Source organism: Pimephales promelas, chromosome 21, assembly GCF_988280905.1.
Source record: "Pimephales promelas chromosome 21, fPimPro1.hap1.1, whole genome shotgun sequence".
Taxonomy (NCBI): domain Eukaryota; kingdom Metazoa; phylum Chordata; class Actinopteri; order Cypriniformes; family Leuciscidae; genus Pimephales; species Pimephales promelas.
The window spans coordinates 23,647,369-23,675,114 of record NC_142789.1 but is presented as its reverse complement, the minus strand read 5'-3'; the positions used below and the strand labels follow the sequence as shown (position 1 = coordinate 23,675,114).

Here is a 27,746-nt window from a genome sequence, read left to right as displayed (position 1 = left end):
TTTGAGAGGCAAATGCAGTGACCCATCGTTATTATATGTTTTTTTTTTTAATTATTATTATTATTTTTTGCTATGTTTGGTTAACCACCATTGGGTTAGCATTGGCTTTACTTTTGTACCCCATCCTGTGGAAATAAACCCCAACTGCTGCCTCCGTATTTTTTATCCTTTACTGGTCACATCTATCACAGTGACTAAATCAGCTGTCAACACAGCCGTGTGTGATTTGTTTACATACGAGCTGCGGTGTGTCTATCTGTTGCGTATAGACATATTATCAATGAATAAAAAATGTATGTTCTTAGAGTTAGTGGGGGGGTGGGGGGGGGATCTTTATGAGGCAAAAAAAATACTATTTCTCTTGTATGCTTAAAGGTCTAAAATATATATGTTTATTTGTATGTATATCATATTAATAATATAACTAATGTCTACCATATGATAACCTAATAACATACAGTCTATTGCATTGATCCCCATATAAAATAGTATATGAAAAAACAAGACTGCACTCCCATGAACAGCACATTTATTCACCATTCAGCAGATAGCTTTCTATCTCTGTACAAGCAATATAGATTCTGTTAGCATATACTCTTTCTATAGTACAATAATCATTTACACAAATATACACAATTTAAAATATAAACCTGTTCCAAAGTACAACACATACAGTTTTTTATAACATTTCATTGAGGCAGTCCACACAATCTATTTTCTATGATGGGTGGACAGCACAGGCAACAGTAAGCTCAATCAGCACAAACCGAAAACGGTGACATGGAAGAGGATTTCTTCAGGACGACCTACAGTACAGGTGGGCTGGATAAGACTCTTTGGATCATGCACTATCAGGGCTTTCTCGATGCACTGACCATGATTGTCGGTTTTTGAAGTTCATTGCTCTGATACAGTAATGTTTGTTCCTAACACCATGTTGTTATTGTTTGTTTGTATGGCACATTTAAAAACAGTCTCGGATCATGTGCACTTGAATATATCCTTTGTGCAAAACAAATATTTCCTCCACACCGAACCCAAGTGCATAATGTAGTGTTCAAATAAAAGTGTGTGAGCGCACCCTCATTCGATCACATTCACACACACACACACACCATAAGACAACATGCTTGTACGCATGCACGTTAACATTTCTGCCTCTCTCTCTCTCACACACGCTCTCTCTCTCTCTCTCTCTCTCTCTCTCACTCATGCACACATAGTCCAGCAAAATCATTTTAGACCTGGGAAATAATCTGCATATTAAAACTGGATGATCGAGACTGTTTGGACAGTGGGCTTCCAGAGGAGAACGGACTCCCGGGGGAAAGGAGATCCTGGCTCCGCGACGCTTGCCCAAGACGTTCCTCTTGCAAACTGATGGCTGACAGATAGTGAGCCCTGTCTGCGCTGAGGCTTCCCAGCGACAGGCTATCTGTGGGTCCCGATGAGCCGTTGAGGCCAGTACAGTCAAGAGACTTGCTTGAAGACGTGCTACTGGTTTTGGGTGGCGCACCAGCAAAGGGAGAGATGTAATGCGGGTCCAGAAAGCGTCGAGTGGTGCTGGGACTCGGGCTGCGGCTGCTCTCGGCGGTTCGGAGGCTGACGGCAGGGGGAGGGGACTGGTGCTGTTGGTGAAGGCTTCGGAGCGCCGCTCTGGTGTCGGCCGACGCGCTCTCCCTCAGCCTGGCTCCCGGATCTCGTGAAGGTCGAACGCCAGTTAGGACCCAGTCACGTTTCACGCTGCTGGGCTGGCTGCTGCTGGAAGCCCCAGAGGAAAACCCTTCATCTGGGTCAAAAGAGTCCTCTCCGCAGCTCACGCCGTCGGCATCTAATACACAGCAAGGGGAAAATGAGGCAGAGAAAACAGAATGTTGGATTTTGAATATCTTGGAGGAAATACTAGCGCTTGCAAGGCAGCAAAGAATAGGGTTAGGTGAGCTTAGAGGTATAAGCTCTAGCTTTTGGATCCATCTCCGTGAAATGCTGCATCTTGTGTTAATTCTCCTACACAGGCTCACAGCCAGCAGAAAACAACATGGCACCGTCTTTGAAGTGTCAAGCTCCAATTACACCAGTCTTCATTCGCTCCATTCACTTATATTCATACCGACGTGTAACGAATGGACTTAATCAAAATGCTCTAGACGTCATAAAACCTTCCCCCTCTCCCCTGTTGTCATCAGCCCTCAAACCAGTTCTCTTCAAAGACCGTTATCATCTCTGCTCCCCTGAACCATCTCAGCAAGAGACTGTGTCTGCAATCCTCAAAGACAGCATAGGAGACCAGACGGCACTACCCATTTGGTCAAAGACTATAGAGATAAACTTCCAATACACAAGGACATTGAATTACCCACAAACTTTCCCAAATGTTAATAGTATTTCTCCTGTGTTTTATATATGTCCCTATGTTTTATTAGGCTAGTTCTGATTCTTTAGTTGTTAGAGTGACTTCAAATGTTGAATTCCAAAGATGATGTCAACAGAATCCCCTTTTGTTTTTAAATCAATGGTGAACAATATGTTATGATTCATTGCATCATAGTAATTTTACCATACTTTTGTGTCAAGACTGCACAATTTCTCCATGCCACCATGAACATGTAAATGGAGATAAAAGGGAACGAAGACTTTCTCCCGTTCATCTTTGATTGGTCACCTCACCAAATGTGTGTGAACTGATTGGACCTTTAAGAGTGTCTGATTAGTTCAGATCTTTGCTCAATCTCTTTGAGACAACATCTTCCGGTCTCCTTGTGGCAACTTCGCCTTCAAGTTCATTTCTTTGCATTCAACGTAGACCACCCCAAGAACCCAAACGAACGATTCAGCGCACTCCTGGCAAAATCCTCAGCAACCGAAGTCCATGCAAGTATCCGTTTCTTGTAGGTTGTTGTTAACCGATCGTATTATCTTTACCATTATCTTTTCTTCTATGTCTCTCTTTCTGTGTAGCCTACCATAGTTTTTGTTTATTAGACCATTATATCCATGTTTTATTGTCTCGTTTGCCACACATAAAAAGATCGAAGTCACTTAAACATCTTGATCTAGCAATACCTATGCTATAACCCTGATAGTACTTTATTTACTTAAGTTGGAAAACTCTTACTCTTAAACTCTCTTACTCTTTCTTGGCCGGGAAGATAATTTATTTTCTAGAATTGGTAATTAATTATGTTTTCCTCATTGGATTCTATAATTCTGCTAGTTAATTCTAAAACTAATTAAAATAAGAATCACAATTCAATGCGTAATTTCACTACCATTCAAAACTTTAAGTTCAGTACATTTTTTTTAAAGCAATTAAGTCTTATTCAATAAGGATGTATTAAATTGATCAAAAGTAACAGTAAATATTTTTATAAATTTACAAATTATGTCTATTTCAAATAAATGCTGTTTTTTCTATTCATCAAAAAAATCCAGAAAAACTTTCAACTATTTAAAAAAAAATGTAACTAGTACTCATGTGCACTCAGTTCTCAAACTCTGTACGATCATTCCAACATGGTTTGAATGAACCAAAAGAAGGCCACTCACAATTCAGTATGCAAATACTATTACTAATTTGAAAGCAGAACATCTCAGGGAAATTTCCTTTTAAGAAATTTAAGATGACAGTGTAGTGCACTACAAAATTGTCCTTAAAAATGTTTGAATGAATCTGCTCATTAAGTAACTCAAGCTAAATGAATTTCACAAATTTGTAGAGAAAATCATCTTGCCTTGCAAGCACTGTAAAGGGCTCCTAAAACAATTGATCACAAATGATCACAAGGTATGTGGAGACACTAGTAAAAGACAGGAGGAAGTTTCCATGCAATTGGGTCACTTCAATATTGATAATAATAATAATGGAAAATATTAATGATAATGAACACTTTCTATGGTGAACAAGGGCAGGGCTTGTGTAAGGACTAAGTGACACCGTGTAATGGTGAGATGTTCCTGAGCCCTGCCTACCACCTTGCAAGGTTAGGTGAATGGTGCACTTTATCCGCCCGCATGCCACAGGATTGTCTGGTCTCTCCGGGGGGGTGTATCGGCTGGGGATGATGGAGGCGTAGAATTCAGCCGTGGTTGTGAAATCAAAACAATCTGAGATGAAGACAGTGAGCGAACTAAACATGATGCTGACAGAGGGAAAATTTCACACAAAAGAATGGGCTCCATTTCCTGAAGCTTGAATGGATGCAATGAAGGGACTGATGAGGATGTCATGTTAATGTTCTCATTATGGTTTAAATGATCATGAAGGGAATAAGATTGGTGAAGGCAAAAAGATTGGTATAAAAGGCTGTGTGTGTGTGTGTGTGTGCATATCTCGCGTACCTTCTCGTTTCCAGCGGAGGCGACGAATGGAGGCGGCAGTGACAGCTGCCTGTGAGATGCATCTCCCGGTATGTGCTACTTCCACCTCCAGAAGGTTCCGCGAGCCCTCCGGAGGACGGGACGGAAGTGAGCGGCTAATTGCATTTGCCACCTGAGGGTCAGGGGTCAACATTATGCAGTGAAACATTACATTTCCATTAACAATTACAATCTAAATTTTGCTCTTGAAAGACATTTTCTTGTGGCAAAATAAACCACAACTACAACTTTACTAGAACAATACAGTATATTTTCAGGGTAACAATTTGAGAACAAGTTAAATTCATAAAATTGTCAAGAATTTATAAAATAATAATAATAATTTATAATTTATACAAATAAATAATGATAATAAAAAATAGGAATAAAAAAATAGGAATAATAATAATTTAATTACCGGTACTTGACATATTTGTTGTTTTTGCTCATTTTGCTTCAAATGGCAGTAGCACTTTGAGCTATATAAACTCCTCAAGTTTGGATAAAACCTAGGCTGTGTCTGAAATCGGGCACTATTTAAAGGGACAGTCATTTGTAGTGGTGTCCGAAACCATAAGTGCACATATTCAATCCCATAATGCATCCCAAAAACGAGTGTACAACTGATGTACACTCAACGGCTAGAGAATACCCATAATTCACTGCTAGGGAATTGTCATGCCGAAATAATTCCCACGTCTCACCAGAAGATGGAGCAGCTTAATCATCCATTAATCATTTAATTAGGGTTGAAACATGCTAGTTTCCATGACAGAGTTCAAGATAAATATTTTCATTCCTGCTAGAATTAAAAGTTTTGCAAAAAGTGGAGTAATGAATGAGGGTATAGGGGCGGGGCGATTTCGAAGTCAAACACAGCTCCGATGATGATGATGATGATGTTCTTGCATAAATTTAAAATGATACAAGAGCATTTTGTGGCTTAATGGAAGCAAAAACATCTGTTCATAAGATTTGAAATTGGTTTGAATTTGATTAGAAATTTCCACGCGTCTCAGACTTTCAGACCCCACTTTATATTTCCGTAAGTGTACTGTAACAAAAGCATTTCACATCATACAATGGTGTGCAGACAGCGGAAGACTTACCAGTAATGGCTGGGCATGGAGGTCTAGCTGTGCTCGGTAGAGGATGTCATCCAAAGCTTCCCTTCCCAGATCCCACTGCCCATTATAACTGGAGTTGATATGAGAGAGTATCATTATGCAGATGAGATCATTAGCACACCACTCAAACCGTTAATTGAGAATTAACAGGAATTAAATATATAACACATGCAAAAAGAAAATAGATCCGAACGCTACTCAGAAATGCACAACCATTTAAAAGTTTGTGGTCGATAAGTCTTTTAAATGAGGTCTCTTATGCTCACCAAGGCAGCCTTTATTTGATAAAAACCACAGTAAAACAGTGCATCTTTCAGCATTCAGCCAAAATTATGCAACATCTATATCAAATAACCCTCTTATTAGAGAAGAATAGCAGGATGGAACAAAAAATTGACTACTTGTGCTATCCACCTTATTTTGCAACATGGAAGTAAATACGATAACGTCGTACTTCCTTTTAATGTGTTAGACTTCCGTTTCACTGGCCGGTACAAAGCCATGTTATGGGAGCACGCACAAAACAATATTAAAAACCGTGATGGTTAATATTTATCACACCCGCGGTAGGGGGATGATATAAAGAAGTGGCCTGACATCTCATGAGAACATTTTCAATTATTTTGTGTTGTGACTCGGAGTAGACGGTCTTCAATGCGTGTCTCAGCAGCTTGTTTAATGCAATTTCTGTATATGCTGTGAGTTTGGGTTGTTTATGACGTTCATATGGGAATGCAAAGTACATTTCACCAGATTTGTAACGTAAATAATCTATAAACTTACGCCACACAAAATACATCAATATGTTTCTATATATGCAAACGGTTCATTTATCACGACTTCAAAATAAAAGTTCACTAGTTTGTGTGTTTTGGTGTCCACATGTTATTATTCAAGAAATTACAGTGGCTGTAACATTGCTAATGTAAAGAAGTGGCCAAATATTAAAGGAATGCTTTTCCGTGGGTCTGCCATTAACGAAAGTGGAAAGAGCAAACGTACGGGAATTTTGGCGGTTTCTCACATATGTGTCGCTCAAACACACACAAGAGAAATACTTAAACTACAGCTACACTTTGAACACCAATAATGTCATTTAACGTGTCCCAAAAACATACATTTTTATTTTCAATGTTGAAAACAGTCGTGTACCATTTCCCCCCCAAAATTCTAATGAATAGAAAGTTCAAAAGAACAGCATTTATTTAAAACAATCTTTTCTAACATTATAAATGTCTTTACTGTAACTTTTGATCAATTTAACTCATCCTTGATGAATAAAAGTATTTTCTAATTTCTTTCCCCCAAAAACAAACCCCAAACTTTTGAATGGTAGTGATTAAAGTTACAACAGCTTTCCATTTCATATCAGTTCTGTTCTTTTGAACTCTATTCATCAAAGAATCCTGAAATAAAATTGTAAAAACTGTTTTCAACATGGATAATAATCATAAATGTTTCTTGAGCATCATATTATAATAATTTCTGTAGGATCATGCGACACTGAAGAGTAATGATGCTGTAAATTCAGCTTTGATCACAGGAATAAATTACACTTCACTATATATTCACATAGAAAACCGCTGTTTTAAATTGTAATAATATTTTACAATATTACCGTTTTTTTGTATTTTTTATCAAATAATTGCAGCCTTGGTGAGCAGAAGAGACTTCTTTTAAAAACATAAAATATATTACTGATCTTTTTGACCGGTAGTGTATTCATACATGCATTTCATTCATTCAAATAATTCATTTTACCATTGTGATTAGCCGAGGTAACGTTTGCTTCACGACCAATTTCAAGTTCCACGTGACTGACACTAGGGGGCGAAATGCATGCAGTGGGAAGGCGGCTTAACTGCGCAAAGGACGGTAGTCTGTCTGTAGTTCATATTAAAAGGTAGCTAGCCAGTCAAAACTACACACTCAACACTGTGAACCCGTAGAGTCTGTGGGTTCACAATCCAACTAATATTAGCAGAAGTGACTTACCAGATATCTAACATTATTTTTTTTTAAATGGCGGACCCTGCTCTAGCGTGAAAAATAAGGTGGATAATGAAGACCCGGCTCAGAAAACTTACATTGCATGGTAAACAGCAGTCAACATCTGCACCATAAACTCCGGCTCCAATCGCATACGGTAATACGGCTCCTTCCACTGCTTTTGCTGCTGTCGCGGGTAACCGCTCACACACAGTCTGCATAAAAAGAGAGAGAATAGAGAATTTCTAATGACATGTTTATTTGGCGGTCTTTATGCTAATGCTATGACCCGCCACAGAAATCCTTTGCTCTCTCTCTCCAAATCAATATTCCCTTTAATCCATTTAATCATTCCATCTCTGTCTGTTCCAGCAAGACATTTCAGAGAGAGAGAGAGAGAGAGAGAGAGACAGACAGGCCAAATGTTCCCGGATCGTTAGCAGAGAAAGTAACTCATACGCCCCTTACCGCGTGCTCATTCTGCAAGCCGATTGATGGGAGGATGCAGGCATAAAGACCACGGCTGAGTTGTAGCAGAGCATTAGAAAAGACAGCACCTCAAACCTGCAAGAAACATAAACACACACACACACACATAACCCCCTCTGACATCTGCATAATTTTGCATCGACAAATCAGACAGCGGTACATTATGAGTCAGTGACTGTCGCCGTGTATCTAGCCAGTCGAATGGGTAATAACAAATCACACTACATATGCACAGATCTCGCTGTCACTGCTCCAGCAGTGGTTTAATGAAATAAAATGCTGAAATATCATTATACCCAGCAGGAAAAAGTAACAGCTGAGTCATGGTAATAAAACAGTCCAGCGGGCGATAGCGGAATTAATCAAAAGCCCAGAAATCTTCCACACATCAAACCTACTTCCTCCACATGTAGGAATAAGTACAAAACCCCAGTCTGACAAGAAAAAAGCACCTGTTCTGTGAGGTGAACGTCTCTCTCTGAGATAGCAGGCCGCTGTACACCACCCGGATGAGGTCGTGCTGGTTCAGGGCTCCCTCGGTTAACGCCATGGACCCCAGGCTAGATGGCTGCATTAAACATAAAAGTGTTCGACTTGAATTATTCATATGTTTAAGCCCTGCAAATTAAAAAGTTTTTAACAGCCATGTTAAAGTTCAATGAAAGCGTTCTAGTAGATAATATGGAATTGGACTTATTTTCATTGGGAGAGTATGTAAACAAGTGTCAGTCGGAGTGTATCCTGCTGAAAAAACATCTTAAACCAGTCTAAACTCATTTGCCTGGTCTATTGACTAGTTTTAGAGGAGGTTTGGGTACTTTTCGGATGAACGAAATTCAAATTGTTGTAATACTGTCATATAATATAATATACATATTTTCTCCTTTTTTGGTAAAGTACGGAGGCGTATTGCATTCACTTGAAGAAAAAAAAATCTACTCTGTTTTTCTGAATTAACGAGTTAATTTTTCACGAGAAAAAAATTGCTCTGTTTTTCTGAATTAATGAGTTAATTTTTCATGAGAAAAAAAGTTTTTGCTCTGTTTTTCTGAATTAATGAGTTAATTTTTCATGGAATTTTTTTTTTTTTTTTTTTTGCTGTTTTTCTGAATTAATGAGTTAATTTCTCATGGAAATTTTTTTTTTTTTTTTTTTGCTGTTTTTCTGAATTAATGAGTTAATTTTTCATGGAAATGTTTTGGTTTTTTTGCTCCGTTTTTCTGAATTAATGAGTTAATTTTTCATGAGAAAAAAATATTTTGCTCTGTTTTTCTGAATTAATGAGTTAATTTTTCATGGATTTTTTTTTTTTGCTCTGTTTTTCTGAATTAACGAGTTAATTTTTCATGGAATTTTTTTTTTTTTTTGCTCTGTTTTTCTGAATTAACGAGTTAACTCTAATTAACTCATTAATTCAGAAAAACAGACCAAAAAATTAACTCATTAATTCAGAAAAACAGAGCAAAAAAATTCTCATGAAAAATTAACTCGTTAATTCAGAAAAACAGAGCAAAAAAAAAAAATTCTCATGAAAAATTAACTAATTAATTCAGAAAAACAGAGAAAAAAAAATTCTCATGAAAAATTAACTCATTAATTCAGAAAAACAGAGCAAATTTTTTTTCTCATGAAAAATTAACTCATTAATTCAGAAAAACAGAGTAGATTTTTTTTTCTTCAAGTGAATGCAATACGCCTCCATAGTAATGTGTGAGAAGAAAATGTAAAAAAAACCAAAAACAATTAGGGTCAATTTGACCCAGACCATAGTTTGTATTTTACTTCATACCTCATGGTATATTGAAGGCTTAGAGAGAGATGGTATAGTGAATGACAGCAGCTTGGAATTTCCTTTACTGTCCACAATTTCCTGTAACAGAAGATGTACACATACCATATGTCATATTTAGATATTAAATTTCAGGAAATGACAAGTAATGCTAGCACATTGACTAATCTCTCACCAGGTTATAGATCCCCAGTAGCAGGGCTTCCACGCAGCCATTGCGGTAGCGCTCTCTGCTGGCTGAATGACGCAAGTACACCCAGATGAGTTCAGGCAGGAACTGCAGGGTAAACTGACGCAAACCCTCCTCTGAGCGCCGGTACAACTCAAACAACTGATGACACACTGGAGCCAGCAGCTAGAGAGCAAGGAAGAAAAAAAGAGAGTGATTTAAAGTGATAAAGACAGTATGGGATGAACACACAAACTGAGAGGATCACTCCTTTGCAACATGAATTCATTTCACAGATCTAGATATACAATACGAAATTAAAACTCCCATAGAAAATAACCATAACATTTCTAAATAAAACAGAAATCATTTCAAATAGTACCTCACTGCAGGGCTGCTCCTGAATAACAGCATAGAGAGCGGGTACCAGAGCCTTCTTCAGACGCAGGCTGCCAGAATAGCTGCGGATTTGCTCTTCGGGTAAGGTCTAAAGAGGAGAAACGGTGCTTGGCATGACTAAGTAGCCTGAATCGGCCTGGAGTTTAATTAACTTGGAGGCTGAAATATTCCTCCATTATGTTATGAGATTCCAAATGTGGTTAATGGGCCATTGCGCTCGGATCACTTGGGAAGGGAGGACTTAATTTGACTGAGCTATATAAAAAAACAGCATATTAAAGCCTGAAAAGATGTCAAACTTCTCACCTTGAACTCAGAGAGCCATTCCTCCACCACACGGTGTGAGCTGAGCATGGTCCTCCTGACAGAGAAAATAAGTGAAATATGAAGAGTAAGAACACATGTAAAGAAAATTAATATTAGTACCACACTTGGAGCAAAATCGTGGCCCATATTTAATTTGCCACACCTGTCAATGTCACTGAAATCATAAAGAAATTGCCTGGCAAACTCTCTCATCGACCATGAATATATTTTGCATTATTCCATTAAGTAATGCAAAACAGTTTCATGGTTGAGGCTGAGGTCAAATTTATGTTTAAATACCATAATTTTTTTTTAAATAAATATGAAGTATATCTACACTATCTGCAATACCTTTCAAAAGTTTAGGGTCAATAACATTATTTTTTTTTATAGAAATTAATAATTTTTTTAAGCAAGGATAAAAGTTCCCATTTCAAATAAATCCTGAAAAAAATCATCACGATTTTCACAAAAATATAAAGCAGCACAAACACAACTTTTCTCAACTTTGATAATAAGAAATGATTATTAGAATTATTTCTGAAGGACCATTTGACACTGAATACTGGAGTAATGGCTGTCTCAGCTTTGCCATCACAGGAATAAATTACATTATACATTATATCTAAATAGACACATTTTAAATTGTACTATTTGACAATAGTACTCTTATTACTGTATTTTTGATTCAATAAATCCTGCCTTGGTGAGCAGGAGACTCTAACCTAGAGTACAAGTTAATTTTTTTTAACCTGGTTTGCTGGTCTTAGTTGGTCTCCCTTCTTGGTCGTGCTGGTTTTTGTGAGGTTTGGTCACATTTTAGAAACTGTTACTGACTTGATAGTATTACCCGACAGTCAATATTACCGTTTCATATACAGTGGTGTGAATAAGTTTGGACACCCATGCTAAAGTTGCCTAAAAAGAAAAACAAAAAATCATCTTTTGGATATTGATCTTAATGCCTTAATTAGAAAAATGAGGAAAACTCCAACCTTTAAGGACACAAATTTTCTTTGTGAATGAATAATGTATCATAAATAGATAAACGTTTTTCCATAAAATACAGGGTGCATAAGTCAGGGCACCCCTATGTTAAACTCCCATAGAGTCAGGCAGATTTTTATTTTTAAAAGCCAGTTATTTCATGGATCCAGGATAATATGCATCCTGATAAAGTTCCCTTGGCCTTTGGAATTAAAATAGACCCACATCCTCACACACCTTCCACCACACCTAGAGATTGGCATGGGGTACTTTCCATAAGATCATCTTTCAATGCAAATCAAACCAGCTATTAGGCTAACTGAAGTAAAACCATGCCAATCTCTAGGCATGGTGAATGGTGTGTGATGGTGTGGGGATCAATATCCAAAAGATTGTTTTTTTATTCCTCTTTTTAGGCAACTTTAGCGTGGGTGTCCAAACTTATTCACACCACTGTATTAATTCTCATTTAAAAACAATAAGTAATTTTTTTTTTCTAAACATGATTGATTTATGATTCTGAATGATTTCGATATATCTAAATATGTTTAGTGAAAGGTAAAACTTCCGAAATCTCTGTGTAAACAATGCATGACGTAGACGCACGAGAGATCACTTCCGGCATAACATTGGACACGGTTCAGTTCGGTTCAGTTGGACATCTGATTCAGATCAATTCGACATGGCTGTTAACAAGAGGTAAAAACTATATACTGTTCGTTTTCTCACACAAACCACTCGTTTCATGTCTTAGGCCATCAATGTGTACTTACATTCATGAGTCATTAAATCATGTTTAATTCGGACTTCTCTGTGCATGTTCTTTGACGTGGACCCCCTAAACCTGCATTACTTGAGGTAAGCTAAAACATATCAAAAATTAATTTCAAAGTGAACTATCCCTTTAAGTGTGTGCTATTTTTTATTTTTTTTAGCAAGGTTGAGTTTCTTCAAAGAATCCCTGGAAATATAAGATGGTTTGATTCACTCAACATCATTTGATCACTCCATAATTCCCATTTTTTCATCTGTGTTGTATTGTATTACCATCGTCTTGAAATATGCAAATTCGCGAGTACTTTCATTTACTCCACAAAACCATTTTAGTGTTCATTGTGGCTCACCTGACTCAAACCCAGCTCACAAGTGTAGACAAGGAGAGATGTGGCTCAGATTCTCCATGCCTCTTGATCTCTGGTCAAACAGCCGGCAGATAAAAAGAAGACGCACACATCCCGCTCAAAATCTCCATTAAAGCTCACACACCTGCCCAACACAAAAAGCATCACATTTACCACGACAACTGTGGGCTCATGTTCCAAACTGAGAGCTTAATGGTGCAAACACACGCAGGTGTTGCCCCATTCAGGCCTAATACAGGACGTCTGTGTTGTTTATGCATGTTTGTGTGCACTGTGCAGCTCTTAAAATGGCAGGCTCTGCATATGGCAGTGTGACGGTGAGGGGGAGTGTGCTCTGCTCTGATTAGAAAGCAGTGCTGTGCTGGTGGTTTGGGAGGGAATCTGAGGTGAATAGAACAGATGATTTACACGCTAAACAAAATCCTACTTGTGCTGAAGACATGACTTTAGATAGCCTAGAGGAGGCAGCGCTAACTGCATTACTGTACCACTATTGTTCGCTTCATTTTAAGCTTAGCATATGTACAGGCACCGTTCATCAGTGAATGTTGCAACTAACATAAAAAAATTATATTTAGTCATTCTTTAATTTAGGGGACATTTCACAGTAGCAAAAGTGTAAAAACAATATGCTTACTTAATAAAACAAACTATTTGTACGCCACTTCACACACTGATAATTGCTAAACTGTACGGCAGATAGACAAAAACAAAAGTTACAGTGACAATTTTTGAAAGAAATTTGTGTAAAATTATCAGCAGGGTCACGAAGGATAAGAACATTTTTATTAGAGCTGCATGATTACGGATAAATTGACAATCACAATTTTTGTTTCAAATAGAGATCACGATTCTCCCACGATTTCTGAACAGACAATTAAATAAAATAATTTACGTGAGGTTCTCTGGCATTTAAAAAGTAAAAAATAAAAATCTGTCAAAACATAATTGACAATGACAGTTGACATAAGTAACATCCAAAATAAAAGTTTGTGTTTACGTAATATGTGTGTGTAGTGTGTATAATTATTTTGTATATATATATATATATATATATATACAAAATATAAGAAATATTTGCATGTATATACTTTATATATATTTATACATTTATGTGTAGAAATAAATATTTGATATATTAAGAACACATTTTTCTTAAATATATACATGCATGTGTGTGTATTTATATATACAAAATAATTATACACACTACACACATATATATTATGTAAAGACAAACTTTTATTTTGGATGTGATTAATCGCGATTAACAGTTGAAACTTTCAACATTTTGCCTTATAATGACATCACATGATGCTGGTAAGATAACGTGGTTTTGGGATAAATCTTTTATATTTTGATATAATCTAATAGTTGACTTGAAATTATATTTATGAAGAATATGGTTAGAGAAAAAATATCATCAATGGACATGAAATTTAACCTAGAATGAGAATGACCCGGTTATGTGAGAATTGGCTACATATCAACGAGTGCAACTTGGGTGGTTTTGGTCATGTATTTCAGCAATTTTTAATCTCAATTTTAGTCAAATATTAGCACATTCCTCTTCAACTGTACATATTTTTTCTTTCAATTTTGGCAGTGGATGTCAGAAATGTCCTCTGGTTTAACTTCACCTAAAATAGACAAATGAAGTGTTTGTTTGTTTGTTTGTTTAGCAGGGTCTGGGAAGGACAGTAAAAGCAGCATTCTTATATATTCATATTTTTTTCCCCTTTAAACATGGATTTTAACCTACAATCTTGATGCTGTAACTAAAGTTCATGGACATGTTATGTCAACAACCCATTCAATTTCTCTAAAAGTGAAGGTTTATCCTGAGGCTTCGAAACACTCAAAGTCAACCATGACTAAATATTTGAGAAATGCAACGTGGCTGCGACAAAAAAAAAGTAGTGAAATGCTCCCTTCATCACACAGAAACTGTAGACCTTCAGTATTAACACCTTACCTCAAGTCAGGGGCAATCTGCCTGACCAAAACATTCCTCTGCTACATGGACGCAACGGTTAGCGTCCCTGCTCTCCAACCCTTGCCAACGTTAAGAAGCTTACAAGATTCAGCGCCAGATAATTAAGTGTATACAGTCCCCTGAAGAGGTACGCACAGCCAGGCCTAAAATAGCCATTGTGAAAAGAGCTTAGTGCAAAGAGAGAGGAAGAGAGAAAATGAGAGGTGATTTCACTAAACGGAGATCAAAGTAGTACACGTTCAATGAGCATTAACAAGAGTTTACTATGATCGCCCTGTCGACTGCAGCGGGACACAACAGAAAGGTCATTGTTAAATAGGTTGCGCAACACACTCAACGTACTCGACTGAAAACGCACTCCAAACTGTCACAGACACACAATTTTACCTGCACTCAAAATCTCATTGAACACCAGGATACTGTAGGCTTATCTCGCGCTGTTCCCATAGGGAGGACAAACATTCAAAGCAAACATATGGACAGATATACGAACATATGCACTCCTAGCATATGCATGCGTTCAAACACAACAAGCATTATTTTTGTTCTGACAGTGCGAGATGCGCCTCATCACTCTCAATCCTGTCAAATTAGCCAGATGGTGTCTAATCTCACCAGGGCAAATCTCTGTGCTGCACAGAATACAAATCCTAGGCAAGGGTCACAATCCAGCTCCTCTGAGATGAAAACAACCCCTTGTCTAGGGAACAAAAGGTCTGAGTTGGTTTGATTAAAGATTTACTCTAGGGTTACATCAGTGGCAAATCAAGCCCCTGTGATTGCCGCCATCCTTCCTGTGTCATTTGACTGTGGTTTTTCAGTGAACGCCGGCTTCCTGCTCTCAACACTGGTGCATCTGTGTTTCGAGTGGGGTTCATACTGCTGGTTTATAAGTGTGCCTTACTGGCATTTCATCAATTCATTTGACATGCATGAGAGTTAAACTAATGTTATGCCAGGTGGAATAGTGCCAATGTGTGTGTGGCGCAAAGGTATCCAGAGAACAGAGAAATTGAAAAATGCTTTAAAATGTAGTCATTATGTTAATACTTTAGCGTGCATGTGTCTTTAAAAGACAAAAAATTAGATGATATGCAGAATGATGTTCTGTTTATTATTAACATTTAAACCAATTCAGACCCAGAGTGGATTCCACTGGACATCATGCTCTCTGTTTGTAATGGGTTTTTTTTTTTTGGTTTTTGTTTTTGTTTTTGCAAGCCAAATCACAAGAGTATAAGATTGGATGCAGATAAATCAATTTATGAGTTATCTTTTTATCCTCTTAAATTAAAAGCATGACAGCCAGTGACACAAGGCTGAAACAAATATTACATAATTTTAAATATTTGCCTACAGGTTCAAAATACAGCACCAAAAGTCAATATATGGGACTAAGTGTAAAATAAGTGTAAATGCTTAGCCTAAAGTGTTTATTTGTTCGCCATATATTGTTTAATAATCTAACCGTGATTCATGTGTTTACAGTAATGATATTTTAGTAAACAACACTAAAATTCAAAGTTTTTCAAAACAGCCTAACAAATCAATTTGTACAATCATCTAAATGTCATTTAAACCCAGCATTTACTGCAATATATATTGAAATAAATATTTAAAAAAACTGGATATTGTTATTTATAATACATTTTTGTTGTATTTACATTTGAATGAATTTTGTATTTAGACAGAAACACGTATTGTCATATTTTTGTGTACTTGAAACAAAATTCAAGTCTGAACGGGTTGGAAAAATAATCAGTTATCAAGTCACACATCACATGTTGTTGTTAACTTTTTAGTGACCACCATATATGTAATTTAATACATTCAATAAACATTCGGCCTAAAACATAACGTTAAATATAACAGAATCGGTATCCTCTTCCAACGTATGCGGTTCAAATTCACGTTATTTAAATAGCCTCATCTATCCTCACACACACACACATACATTTGACTGATTTATTAATGGAATGGTTGTGAATTACATACCAGTAGGATCTGGACTCCTCCGGATGCTGCAGATGATCGCTAGAGTCCTTGAGCAAAGCTGCAATGCGTCTTAAAGGACAGACCGGACACAACGACCACCCCTGAGATCAAGCAGAACATTACTTGTACAATCCCACCGGACATTTACTGTTAATATCAAGCAATCGATGGGTTAAAAAAGGCCTTGCGTTTGCCTGACCGAGAGGTTCACTGCCGTGTTGACATCATCATGTATCTCCGCTCTCTAGCTCTGCTCTTCCTGCCAACTTGCAGCTATTTACCTGACCAATTGAGTCGCTCTGATCGAGCCCTCGCCGCGGCTGGCCAATAGCTGCGCAGTGTGGTGATTTATGAGCTTATCGGTGCTCATCGATCTGCGCGGTTATTGGCCAGTCGTGTCGTGGTCTCGATCAGAGCGACTCTACTGGTCAGGTGAAGAGGTAAACCGTGTTTAGTAAAAACGCACTCAGGGAAGTGTCATTTGACTGGACTCCCAGTTACTATCAAAGCGACTATTTGGGTGTAATTTAAATTCCTTTTTATGTTTGCAATTCTCTTGTGGTATAATGTGTGGGGGTCATGCAAAAACAGCAAGCCTGTCTGGGTGCTGTTGCTCTGTATTTTCCATAAGGAATCTGATTAACTGTGCATGAATATTGTCAATGTCAGGCAGTTTTATGTCCCTTTTTTGTTGTTTGCTATATGAAGGTTATATCAACATTTCAAATTACTTTTATACATACATTTTAACTCTTTCCCTGAAAGAGCCTCTAAGTGCCATTTGAAATTTTCTCCTAGAATGATCTTTTTTATCAAGCTTGTATATTTAAGTTCAGTAATTTCACTTAAATGACAATTAATAGGTAATCTTCATTGCAATTTAAGTGAAATTACTGAACTTAAATATACAGGCTTGATAAAAATGATCATTATAGAAGAAAATTTCAAATGGCACTTTATATTTTTTACTGGATCTATAAACTTAAAGACAGAATTGACAAAATTATCCTCTATTGGCTGTTTATGAGCGTTTGGAAAAAGTTTTAATAGAGATTATTCTCTTAAAGTCCACAGGGCAAAAAGTGTCCAAAGTGGAAGGAACATCCATTAACAAAAAGCTTGTTTTATTATCAACCGTCTTACCTACTACTGCTTAACTATATTTTAAAGAGAATACTTCATTTTGGAACATAAAAACAAAAGGTAATTAGAGCATCTGATTACTTAACACTGTGGAAGATGATTTTATTACAAACTGAGGTGCATGTTGTTAACATTTTGTAAAAAGCGAAATTCAGACATTTCAGATCTCCCCAAAACTCCATTAAACATACTGCACGCAAGTTCATTCAGATACAAAAAGAAATCACAGTCTTTCATAAGTCTACAGCATATTAGAATGTTTTAGTCTTTTAGGCATTAAAAGAAGCAAAGAAGAATAAATTGTCCAATTAACACCAAATTAACACTTCCGGTTAACACAAAGGCTATTTTGCTGGAACCTTACATTTTCGAGTGCTCCTCAATGACAAAGCTGCCATGCTTCCAACTCACAATTCACTTGGCTCATGAACAAAAATCTCTTAATAAGGGTTTTTAATAGACACCTGCCTTTGACAGCAAATTCACTGTTGCTACAAGTCAGTCCCTAGCTGTACCACAGTCCCTCTAGGTAGAGATTTTACCAGCCTCGAATGGGTTTCCATGTGTCTATAATCTTTCCATTAGAATGGACAAAATAGACCGGATGCATCATTGCTGTAGCACAAGCCTGTCAACAAAACATACAAGTGATTAGGTTTTCTTTTCACCAACCTGCTCTTAATTTGAAAGGAAATCAGATACGTCATGTTCAATTAGCATTAAGGAGTAGGAATGAAAACAATGGGAAGTGCAATTGCCAACATTGATAAATGGTATGACGAGCCCTCAGGGTACGTTTGCAGACTGTGCTCTCAAAAAACAAGTTTGTGCTGAGAACAATGTTTTTGTGCAGTTAATTATAGGACATTTTTTCTTATTCTGCCCTGGTCATGTTAATAATTTTTGCACAGTATTGGGATTATGCATTTAGTGGTAATATTAAGAATATTAAATAGTGCAGAAAAAAGCATCTTCTTGACAACACGAAGCAATCTATCCGAGGCCTCAGCAAAACTACAGTGTTTGAAGGCGGGTAAAAGTAGACGTTGGGTCAATGACTCCATTTATCGTGCACTTTGAACTTTGAAAGTTTGCAGAACTTTTACATTCACAAACAACTATATGCATGATAGATAATATCTGAAAAAGCATAACAAGGTCACTTTGATGCACAACACAACACATGGATAGAATGAAATGATTAGTCAAATGGAGAATGTCCTTTTATACAGTTGAAAACTGTGTGTTTCTGTGTGTTTTTGTTGCAGTGAGAGGGTTAGTAACTCACATGGTAAGGCATGAGTGTGAGGAGTGACCCCAGCGGGAACTGCTTGAAGTCCAGTTTTCCAGAGATGGGCTCCACCCTGCCGTGTTCCTGAGTCATAGACAGTAGTCTGCAAAACAGACGACACCCTTCATGCTATTTATATCATCTGACTCACAAAACCTCCTACTCCCACTGTTGGGAAGTAAAAACAACAACATCTAAACATGAACAAAAAATGATTATGTAATGTAATGTTACTGCTTAGTTTTTAATATTTCAGAATGGATTTATTTCAATGCAGACAGGCAGCTTAATGAAAAATCTAGGGATGCACCAACATTACAATTCATGCCCCTAGCAACAAGTGGATTTAGGGCATCACAACATTATAATCAAAAGTGTGAAAACTGAATATTTATCTTGACATTTGCAAAGATAACATTTACCAATGTTAGTAAATTCGTAGTCATAGTTTGTAAAGATTAACTTTAAGTGCTGAGTGAGATGATCAAATGTTTGGGTCTGTAAGATGTCTTTTGTATTTAAGTTTCTAAGTATTTTAGGCTGTATTTATTTGCTCAAAGTGCACTAAAATTATATTGTGAAATATGATTACAATTTAAAAAAACAGTTTGGCTATTTTAATTTATTTTAAAAGTAATTTATTCCTGTGATGACAAAACAACATTTTGAGCATCATTACTCCAGTGTTCAGTGTCACATGATCCTTCAGAAATCATTCTTAAACCATCATCATTTTTTCTTTGATAACTATATTTAAAATTCAACATTAATTTGAATTATACTGTATATATTTGTTTGTGACATTCAGTAATCAATGTGTTTACTGCCACTTTTGATCAATTCAATCCGAAAAAAAGTACACAAAAAAATCTTACTGACCTCAAAACTTTGAACAGTAAAGTATTTGGAAAAATATGGAAAATTACCACAAAAAAACCCTCTAATATCTGCCAATAACTGATATGGTACCATTTATCAGTCCTCATATAAATCCTCATAATGATCTCTTACTTGAGTTCCGGGTGTCCTTCGATGACGGCATATCCGGTGGGTAAGCGCCCCCCACCATCATGACTCAGTGCTGCCCAACCACAGTCTAAAAGTAACTGGTTCCTGTGTGGATAGTGACCTATGACCCGTGTCAGAACCCGTACTGCAACATCCTCAAGTCTACAGGACCCAATGAGGGACTGCTGCACGTCTGATTGTGCAACAGATAATATTATGATCCCAAACAAACTGAGAGCATCACTGCATATCATTAAACAGGAGAAAATGGCAACACGGACCATAAAATACGTAGTTCCCAGGATGCACCTCACTCAACATGGCCATGTCTGGAACTGGGTGACTACAGGAAGGGGTGGAGCCAATGCTGGATTTGGGGGTGTCTATCCCCGCAGCCTTCAGCCTTTGGATAGTAAGATGCATCGATCAATGCATATTGAAAAGGGATGGACTAATATTAAAACTTTTGAAATTATGATAAGCTGATGTTCATTTTCATTTTATGCCAATTTTAAAATTATAAGCTTTATTTTCTTAATACATTAAAATTTAAATACTAAAAAAATGAATTATTAACTTTAAATGCTACACATACATTTAGGCATCACAGTATTATAATGTACAATATATATATTTTTCTTTTCTTAATGATTACATTTACTAATGTTTACAATTAGGTTTGTCATCTATGCAGATTACAAATTAAACAAAACAAATTAAAAACGATTATTTTAAACAAAAGTGAATTTAAGCATCACAATATTATAATATAAAAAAATATACACTCAAACAATTTAAAAAATAAATTAAACTCAATTATTTTAGATGCTGAACTTAGGTGTCAAATTACAATGCATAGTATAAAATTATGAAAAGATTACATTTATTAGTGTTGATAAATTATCAGTGCTTACAATTATTTGCTTTGTTGTCTAAATTAATTAAAAACAAAGTTAAATCAATAACTTTTAAATGCTACAAGTATTAACAATATTATAATGTATATAGTGTAAGGTATAATAATAATGAATATTCTTTTTTCAAAGGATTCCATTTATTAGTATTACTAAACGATCAGTGTTTTTAAAGATAAACTTTCAGTGAGCGATAGATGATGTCTGCATATACTTCTCCATGAACTGCAGAGTGATGGTAGTGGTTTCCTGAGCAACGGCTTTGATTTGCTCCTCCCCCTGACAGGCGTAGGTGTTCCCACAGTGGGAGTAAATTCCTGTCAGCTCCACCCCTGCAGTATCCGAGACCTCCTGGGCAAGTTTCAGCGCAGCTGGGTCAAAGTGAGGAACACCCGCTGTCGAAACACAAAACAAACAAACTTGTCGTACTGAAGTACACCCAAAAACTGCACATCAAACATCTGGTCATCTTCTGGTCATCTGCACATCATCTTCAAGTGTTACCTCTCCCATTGTCACAATCCAGTTTCATCCACACCTTCCAGACTTTTCCCTGCTTCAGAGGTCTCCTCTTGAGTTCCTGTAGGGCAAGGCGGTTGTCCACAAGAATGTGGAATAGAGAAAGTCTCTCAGATAGCTCAGCACAGCGCTCCACTTTATCAAATGGCAGTGGGTATGCGTACAGTATATCATCATAGCCATTATCAGCATAGAATGATGCCTCAGCTAGAGTAGAAACCACGATACAACGACGAGAGCCTCCTGTCATGATGTCCGCACATTCCCTGAAAACAACAGCATTCAAGATGAGAAAACAATGATTTAATGATTAAATGGGGGAAAGACATTAGAAGTATTTACTAATTGAAATAATGAATCAACTAATGTTAACAAATGCAATCTTATTGTAACATGTTACCTTCAAAACTTATTTTTGAGAAATGATTTGTTTGAAAAGTGTTTGTTAGATTTTTTATAATTCAAATAAATGCAACTTGGTTTGAGTTTATATATAAGCATATTCAAATATTTTAGTTCATCCAAAAATGAAAATTATCCCATAATAATTTACTCACCCTTTCAGCCAAAAGTAATATTAAAAATATCCTGGCTCTTCCCAACTTTGAATAGTGCCCGAGTTTTTGAAGCTCCAAAAAGCGGGTTAATAAAGGCCTTCTGAAACGAAGTGTACACGAGTCGAGTTCTGGTGGAAGAGTGACCTCTGACCCGACGCATGATGTAGCGCAAGCTTTAGAATTGACATATACATCATGTCACTTAGCTTCATTAACATATCTATAAATAACCGAGATAACAATGTTAACAATGTTGTGCTGAATGATTCATGTAAATACTGTAGCACCAAACAGTGATGGCAACGATATGCGGGTTATCACGTTTACACTGTGACCTGTACATTTTTGCTTTCATCGACCTTCTCAACAATAAAACGATTAATATAACCCTCCAATGCATAGTTAAGGCCCTTTGGGTGACTTTGAGATGATACATAATCTTTCTGTCTCCAAAAATCATCAATTGCCTCCTGTGAAATGTCTCCTACTGTGACAGCTGCCCCGAATCATGTTGACTGTTTGTCCGAGTGTGTGGAGGGGGCGTGGCTTAGCCATATGTCAATTGATGATTGGCACTATTCACGCCCATTATAAAGTTCGGAAGAGTCGGGGTATTTTTTTTATATATAACTTCGATTGTGTTCAGGGTGAATGAAGAAAGTCATATACATTTACATTTAGTCATTTAGCAGACGCTTTTATCCAAAGCGACTTACATCTGAGGATATAAATAATCAAACAAGTAATGACAACACAAGAAGTGCTCAAAATTTAAAGTTCAAACATTGTTCAGACAGAGTAGCCTAAACCAGGCAAGTAAGGATTTAAGTTTTTTGTTTGTTTGTTTTGTTTTTAATATTTAGTGGTCGCGGAAGAGATGTTTTCAGTTATATATACATCTAGGATGGCTTTGAGTAAATTATGGGATAATTTTTATTGTTATACTTTTTAGTGCCGTAAGTGTCCAAATACAGTGACTCGTGAACCAGTGAATAATAGTTAATAACATACAACATATAATAAAAGTGTTTTTCAAACAAGATGTTTGAGCATTTTCAAGAGAAATAATATAACAGATAAAGTGACTGGTGTTATTGACATGAGAATCTTACAGTGTTTTGTGTGTTTTCATGTGAGGTCGGAGCTGGACCCCCAGTTTCTGGAAACGCGCAAGCATTCCTTCAGCATTTCTTTTCACTTTATCCAGGTCAATGACCAGCGCTGGAGTACAAAGGTCTTTGATGAATTCAACACTGGCCATTATCCAAAAACTTAAACAAATAAAAATACAACAACACATTTAAGCGAAATGGAAACCTGCAGACTTGTAATAAAATGCAGAGTAACGTCAGTGCTGATAAAATAAATGTAACAATTTTGAAATCCCACCGTCTCAACTCTTTAATTTAATTACAGCTGTAAATAAATAAGAATATCGAGTAAATATGAAATTGGTTTATGGTCATAGTGACACGCGTCAGACGGTGATGATAAATTGATGATACACTTTAAATTTCAGCTTTTCTTTCACTCACCAAAAAGCGTGAGTCGAGTTCTGATCAATGAAGCAAGCGCCAGAGTGTGAAGCCAGAATCAACAACACAGCGACACGACGCGACAAACTGAAATTTTCAACCTAAAAGCTACTGACGAGATTCTTTGTTGTTATAAAATATTTAAAAAAAAATTAATTTGCTTTTGTAGCAAACTATTTCAGATATATTATATTATATTGACGTATATTAACGTATAATATATTATATTTGTAGCACTGGTTTGGCTGAATGTGTAGCTACTGTATGTAGGCTAACACGGGACATCAAAAAGTCTAATCTTATGTCCCACAGATTAACTTTTTGTTACTCATTAAAGTGGATTATTTCGAAGTCAGTTAATAAAATGGCTAATTAAGGCATGTAGTCATTAACACTAAACCCTCCTCTCCCAGTTGGATAAAATCCTCAATTACCAGAGCCGCGTCAGAGTATCGGTAAAAGACCTTTCGACCTGTTTTCACTTTATCCCTTGTACTGAAAGTTCTGAGGCGCTAAGCTGCAGGATACATGACTTCAATACCTCCAATCCTTTCAGTTCAATTCTAGATGTTGGCGGTAATGCTTCTGTATGTACTATATACAGAAGCATATTTTTGAAAGAAGTCTCTTATGTTCATCAAGGCTGCATTGTTTTGATCACAAATACAGTAATATTGTAAAATATGATTATTTAATTGAACGGTTTTCTATTTGAATATTTTTTTAAATGTCAGAAGTAGTAAACAAGTCTCTATTCTCATGTGGAAGCCTTTCTTCTTGCTCTTCCAGTTCACAGATGATAGAGTTGTATTAACCGCTACAAACCGCTAGAGGGTGCTGCAGGACTCCAAACACACAAGTGTATGAATGTCCCATGACTTTTAGTGACAAGAAGGTTACTACCAGAAGATGAAACAAATTAAAAACGTACACGCACAGTAAAACAAGATGTATTTAGGAAAACTGCTTTTTTATTTAAAACTTAGGGCTTGTTAGACATGAGATGTCAAGTTTGGCTTAAGACAGGAGAGACATACAGTAACGTCTGCAACAACAGACATATCGCTGATGACTGGCAAAGACAATCCAGCAATGCTCCCGGTGACTAAGCGACAGGTGGAAGCCATGATAAATCACGTTCCTTGTGGCTCCGATTAGGAGATATTGAAAAGGGGAATTAAGAGCCATACAAAAACACAAATCTAATGGTTTATGACCAGAATAACACGTATAGGACATTGCACAGAGCTTGTAACCTTAAAAGGGGCTTTCTGTGTCGTTTCTGCATATGCATTGTCAAACAAAACTGTACCTTTATTAATATGTGCAATAATAAAGTTGACAAGGGGGACTGGGGAAGGAAACCGTAGGGGTCATAGCTCAAAATCTTGTGTTGAACAAGTGCACAAACACCCTCAAGTTTCGCATTATGTCCATCCTATGCTCATGTAAGCCAGCATTCTTCATTAAGGAAACAAAAAGCATGTGTCTTCACGCCTGTCTTTACATTCCCTATGAGAAGCCCCTTATAGATGACAGATGGAGAGGTGAATGAGAGAGAAAGTCGCTTCCTGACTTTCTTCTGCCCTCTGCTCATCATCTCTCAGCAGCAATCTGGAGGTCCAACCATGTACACTCCTCTTCATTCATCCCTCGTTCATTAGCTGGGCTCTGACGGCTTGTTTAGCTCCACCTTAACGCTCCTTTCACCAGAACCTAAAACACAGAAAGAAAAATGTCATAAAGGTGAACACAGACCTGCTCTTCACTCTCTCCGACAATCCACATCTGTTATTAGGTAGAAGATTACCCACTGTGGTTCATTATTTCATTATTTTAAGGAATACTTCATCGTGAAATGAAAATACTCACCCTCATGTCATACAAGCTTGTACAAGCTACAGTTTGTACAATGAAAGTGAGCAGTTACTGATTACTAAACTATTAATACTTCTATTCAGAAAGGATACGTTAAATTGATCAAAAGTGACATTTATGATGTCAAATGAATGCTGCTCTTTTGAGATTTCTATTCTAAGAAAGGAAATAACATCCCACAAAAATATTAAGCAGCACAACTGTTTTCAACATTGATCATTCATAATATTTCTTGAGAACTAAATCAGCAAATTAGAATGATTTCTGAAGGATCATGTGACACTGAAGACTGGAGTAATGATGCTGACAATTCAGCGTTGCCATCACAGGAATAAATTAAATTTGAAAAATATTCAAATAAAAAACATAATTTAAATCATAACAACATTGATCAAAAATACAGTAAAAACTATAATTTTGTCTAAAACAAATGCATGAGACTTTTTTTCAAAAACTGACCCCAAATGTTTGAACGCTACTTTATACTGTGAGACTTCTAGATCATCTGTGTAAGAAACAGCCTGAAATGTGTGCAAGAACACCTAAAATGAATCATATGAGCTGATTTTATGGTGCTCCTCTTGTTTTTTAGCTGCTTGAAAGTCCAAGTAACCATTTACTTCTACTCGATAGCAGGTGAACAACCTGCTAAATTTCTACTTTTGTGTATTGTGAGTCATCTGGGTGTGAAACAACAATATGAGGGTGAGTAAATGTACTATATAATAAATAGAATTCCAACAAAGTAGTCTGGCCATAATCCCATAGACACAGCACAGAAATCTATAGATAATATTGTTCAGGATCAATGTAAGTGCCATGTCATGTTTGAGCAGACCTCACCTGTTAGATATTTCTCCTTAGCTCGAGCTCGCTCATCAGCATCAAAATACCACACCGTTATAGCATACCTGCACATGAATTCACACAGAATTGTAAACAAGCAATATCAGCTTGAGCTTACAGATCTGTATTTTACTAAATGAGATGCGTCACTGACCTTGTGGCGTAAGCTGGCTGGACCTCATGTGGGTTCCGTCTGTCTGACCAAAACAGCAGAAGTCTGTCAAACTTGGGCTCTATGTCTGCAAACTGAGAGGTTCCCTCTGGAAAGATCCGCAAAAGGCCACCATGGTCCTATAGAGTGAGCAGATGAGAATTATGGTGTATTCCAGGGGTTGGACAGTGAAACTGAAACCGTTTTAGACAACAATAATTTATTAGTATTCAGATGAGCTAGCACCAACAATTTGTCCTCTTTTCAACCCTGATACGTCGTCTCCCACTATGTTGTGTGGATTGCAACATTTTCTGTACCGCTGTGTTATAAAATTTCATTTAGCACATTAAATATTACCAAACTTGCACTGTCCACTTTTACTCATTAAAAAAGTTGCACCCCATGAATTGTTTTGTGTGTGTGTGTGTGTGTGTGTGTGTGTGTGTGTGTGTGTGTGTGTGTGTGTGTATGTATATATATATATATATATATTAGGGCTGTGCAAAAATTAATTGCGATTAATCGCATCCAAAATAAAAGTCTGTGTTTACGTAATATATTTGTGTGTGCTGTATATAATTATTTTGTGTATATAAATACACACACATCCATGTAAATATATTTAAGAAAATGTGTTTTTCATATATAAAATATTTATATAGTATAGATTATGTATTTATATATATATATATATATATATATATATATATATACATATACAGAATTTAAGCGCAAATAATTCTTAAATATATACATACAAGCATGCCTATTTATATATACAGCACACACAAATATATTATGTAAACACAGACTTTTATTTTGGATGCGATTAATCGCAATTAATTTTTGCACAGCCCTAATATATATATATATATATATATATATATAAAAACACACACAGGAATTATATAATTATATTTTAAAACATATTCAAATACAACACTTTAAAATATTAGTTATTAAACAATATTAGTTTTTTTTTGTTGTTGTTGTTGTTTTTACTATATTTTGCTCAAATTAAAGCCTTGGTGAGAAAACATTAAAATTCAATTACGAATTTGGATTTCAAATTTCATTTACACATAACAGACTGTTGTGGGAAAACTCTGGGAGGGAATGACTTTTTCCTGCCCCAGGACAACCTGTTGCTAAATTTA

The 27,746-nt window shown here is 36.5% G+C and overlaps 3 protein-coding genes across 5 annotated transcripts in view; all 3 read right to left on the bottom strand.

Moving 5' to 3' along the window:
• Nucleotides 1–512: 512 nt before the first annotated feature.
• Nucleotides 513–17,070, bottom strand: LOC120480362 (hyccin 2). Of its 3 annotated transcripts, XM_039673412.2 has the most exons (14): nucleotides 16,944–17,070; nucleotides 16,745–16,845; nucleotides 12,736–12,877; nucleotides 10,625–10,679; nucleotides 10,302–10,406; nucleotides 9,926–10,105; nucleotides 9,751–9,831; nucleotides 8,414–8,529; nucleotides 7,941–8,036; nucleotides 7,571–7,687; nucleotides 5,466–5,553; nucleotides 4,339–4,489; nucleotides 3,973–4,104; nucleotides 513–1,831 (listed from the first exon to the last, which is right to left on the bottom strand). In XM_039673412.2, the coding sequence occupies exons 4-14, from the start codon at nucleotides 10,670–10,672 to the stop codon at nucleotides 1,239–1,241; spliced, it is 1,707 nt and encodes a 568-aa protein (XP_039529346.1). In that variant the 5' UTR covers nucleotides 10,673–10,679; nucleotides 12,736–12,877; nucleotides 16,745–16,845; nucleotides 16,944–17,070; the 3' UTR covers nucleotides 513–1,238. The 3 variants fall into 3 exon arrangements, with proteins under 3 accessions (XP_039529346.1, XP_039529344.1, XP_039529347.1); XM_039673410.2 differs by having other exon boundaries at nucleotides 16,745–17,041; XM_039673413.2 differs by lacking the exon at nucleotides 3,973–4,104 and having other exon boundaries at nucleotides 16,745–17,035.
• An 894-nt stretch (nucleotides 17,071–17,964) lies between these two features.
• Nucleotides 17,965–23,849, bottom strand: LOC120480363 (D-serine dehydratase). Its single transcript, XM_039673414.2, has 8 exons — nucleotides 23,712–23,849; nucleotides 23,289–23,447; nucleotides 21,605–21,885; nucleotides 21,315–21,495; nucleotides 20,468–20,589; nucleotides 20,190–20,379; nucleotides 19,176–19,281; nucleotides 17,965–18,515 (listed from the first exon to the last, which is right to left on the bottom strand). Exons 2-8 carry the CDS (start codon nucleotides 23,435–23,437, stop codon nucleotides 18,426–18,428), a joined length of 1,119 nt encoding a protein of 372 aa, XP_039529348.1. The 5' UTR covers nucleotides 23,438–23,447; nucleotides 23,712–23,849; the 3' UTR covers nucleotides 17,965–18,425.
• An 811-nt stretch (nucleotides 23,850–24,660) lies between these two features.
• egln1b (egl-9 family hypoxia inducible factor 1b) overlaps nucleotides 24,661–27,746 on the bottom strand; it is a 39,749-nt gene continuing 36,663 nt past the window's right edge. Inside the window, exons 3-5 of the mRNA XM_039673669.2 lie at nucleotides 26,590–26,726; nucleotides 26,433–26,500; nucleotides 24,661–25,427 (exon numbers count right to left, since the gene is read on the bottom strand). Coding sequence (XP_039529603.2) covers nucleotides 25,372–25,427; nucleotides 26,433–26,500; nucleotides 26,590–26,726 — 261 coding nt within the window. The 3' untranslated portion in view covers nucleotides 24,661–25,371. The remainder of the gene's footprint in view (nucleotides 25,428–26,432; nucleotides 26,501–26,589; nucleotides 26,727–27,746) is intronic.

Bases quoted from the DNA above. Each gene is read 5' to 3' on its own strand.
- LOC120480362 (XM_039673412.2), bottom strand. From the start codon at position 10,672: ATGCTCAGCTCACACCGTGTGGTGGAGGAATGGCTCTCTGAGTTCAAG. The intron at 10,106-10,301 runs GTACTATTTGAA...CTTGCTCTCTAG, and splicing joins AGGAGCAGCCCTGCAGTGAG to CTGCTGGCTCCAGTGTGTCA. The intron at 4,490-5,465 runs GTAAGTCTTCCG...CCTGACCCTCAG, and splicing joins TCCATGCCCAGCCATTACTG to GTGGCAAATGCAATTAGCCG.
- LOC120480363 (XM_039673414.2), bottom strand. From the start codon at position 23,437: ATGGCCAGTGTTGAATTCATCAAAGACCTTTGTACTCCAGCGCTGGTC. The intron at 20,590-21,314 runs GTATATGCAGAC...TACTATCCAAAG, and splicing joins ACTCTGCAGTTCATGGAGAA to GCTGAAGGCTGCGGGGATAG. The intron at 20,380-20,467 runs GTCCGTGTTGCC...TTGCACAATCAG, and splicing joins TGGGAACTACGTATTTTATG to ACGTGCAGCAGTCCCTCATT.